Source organism: Monoraphidium neglectum (assembly GCF_000611645.1).
Source record: "Monoraphidium neglectum strain SAG 48.87 unplaced genomic scaffold scaffold01622, whole genome shotgun sequence".
Taxonomy (NCBI): domain Eukaryota; kingdom Viridiplantae; phylum Chlorophyta; class Chlorophyceae; order Sphaeropleales; family Selenastraceae; genus Monoraphidium; species Monoraphidium neglectum.
In genome coordinates this window covers 4,219-5,961 of record NW_014012006.1, presented here as the reverse complement: position 1 = coordinate 5,961, position 1,743 = coordinate 4,219, and the positions used below count along the sequence as shown (strand labels likewise).

The 1,743-nt window shown below is 74.2% G+C and overlaps 1 protein-coding gene across 1 annotated transcript in view; it reads left to right on the top strand.

The window, feature by feature from the left end:
- Window positions 1-7: 7 nt before the first annotated feature.
- MNEG_8502 (hypothetical protein) overlaps window positions 8-1,743 on the top strand; it is a gene marked incomplete at both ends in the record, with an annotated part of 2,141 nt that continues 405 nt past the window's right edge. The window contains 2 exons of the mRNA XM_014043024.1: window positions 8-726; window positions 1,132-1,578. Coding sequence (XP_013898478.1) covers window positions 8-726; window positions 1,132-1,578 — 1,166 coding nt within the window. The remainder of the gene's footprint in view (window positions 727-1,131; window positions 1,579-1,743) is intronic.

Here is a 1,743-nt window from a genome sequence, read left to right as displayed (position 1 = left end):
CCCGCCGATGCTGCTACTCGACAACGGCACGCCGCGCATTTCTTGGGAGCTGTCGCCGTCCGGCGCTGCTAACCCTTCGGGATCCCTTGGCGTGACCCTCCTCGACATATTTTCAGACGTCCGCGCCTCGCGCGGCCACGACGCGGACGCCGGCCCCTCGAGCGGCGGGCGCGTGGCCGCGGCCCCAGTGCCGGCCCCGACAGGCCGCGCCGGCGGCGCGCAGCAGCACGCGGCGGAGGGCTCCGCTGATGCCGGCCCCGCAGCCTCGCCTTTCAGCGCGCCGGCGGCGCAGGCGGGCTCGGACGCCGCGCCGGCGCCGGCACACGTGCCGCCGCCCGCGTCGCCGGCGGCCCCGCAGCCCGTCATAGAGCTTTCCGAGGCAAAGACCCGCGGCGGCAGCACCGCGTTCGCCGCGTTGACCGCCATTGACTGCATCGCGGAGGAGACTGAAGAGGGCTCCTCCCATGGCGGCGGCCGCAGCGGCAGCAGCCGCTACGGGCGCGGCCCCGGCCCCGCAACCGGGGCCGCGGCGCCGCTCCCGCGACATGACGCCCGCGGCGCGGCTGGGTCGCCGCTGGAGACGGTTGCGTCCGAGGATGTGAAGGGTGACGCGTCGCTGAGTCAGCGCCGCGTGCGGTATCCCCAGTCGGACCGGCGGGAGGGGCCGATCGCGAGCCGGGACAGGGGGCTGCTGTACGCAGCGCCCGAGGTACTACGGGGCGACAGGTGGGCGCAGGGCGCGACGGCCGGCGGCGGCTCGGGGGTGAGGGATCGTGGGCAGCGTTATGCAAGGGGCCCGGGGCCCGTGCTTCCTTTTGGAGGGGCTGGCGGGCGTCGTGCAGCGAGAATCGGCAGCGTCCGGGATGTTATTCGCGCACGCGTCCTGCTCAGTCCGTCTGGGCGGCCCTGCCTGGTGCGGCGGCGGGGATGACACGTGTGGGAACCTGAACCGTCGCCGCCGCCCCTCCCCTCGCACCAATGCCCAATACCAACGGCCACACCCATGCTAACACCAATGCTGAAACCATTGCCCACACCACTGCTCACACCAGCGCTCACACCAGTGCTCCCATGAACACTCCCACCAACGTTCACACCCACCCTCACACCATTGCTCACGCACCAACACAGGATCACCGAGAAGGCCGACGTCTTCTCATTCGGCGTGGTGCTATATGAGCTGCTTTCCCGCTCCCTCCTCCTCGCTTGGCGCCTGACCCCGCCCCCCCCGCCGGCCGCCAATGGCGGCGGCTCCTCCCACGCCGCCGACCGCTCCGCCAGCCGCAGCGGCCGCTGGGCCGCCGCGGCCGCCGCGCAGCTGCAGCACCGCGGCGGCGGCGCGGAGGCGGCGGCGATGCTGGCGTACGCGCGGCGCGTGTCGGACGGGTACCGCGCGCCGCGGCCGCCCTTCTGGCCGCCGCAGATCCGGGGCCTCGTCGACGCCTGCTGCGCGCAGGAGCCGCATGAGCGGCCGCGGATGGAGGAAGTCCTGGAGGCGCTGCGGGAGATCTGCGGCGACGAGCGGGTGATCTCGGATCTCAACTCGTACATCCACAAAGACGTGGGATTCGTGCCGCTGTGGGCGGAGGGCGTTCTGGACGTCGCCGCGGTCGAAGACAAGGGCGGCAGCGGCAGCGGCGGCGCCGCCGCCGCCGGCGCTGGCGTTGCCAAGCAGCAGGCGCCGCCGCCGGCGGGGCGCCCGGCGAAGGCCGCCGCGGCGGCCGCAGCGGCGGGGCCGCGCGG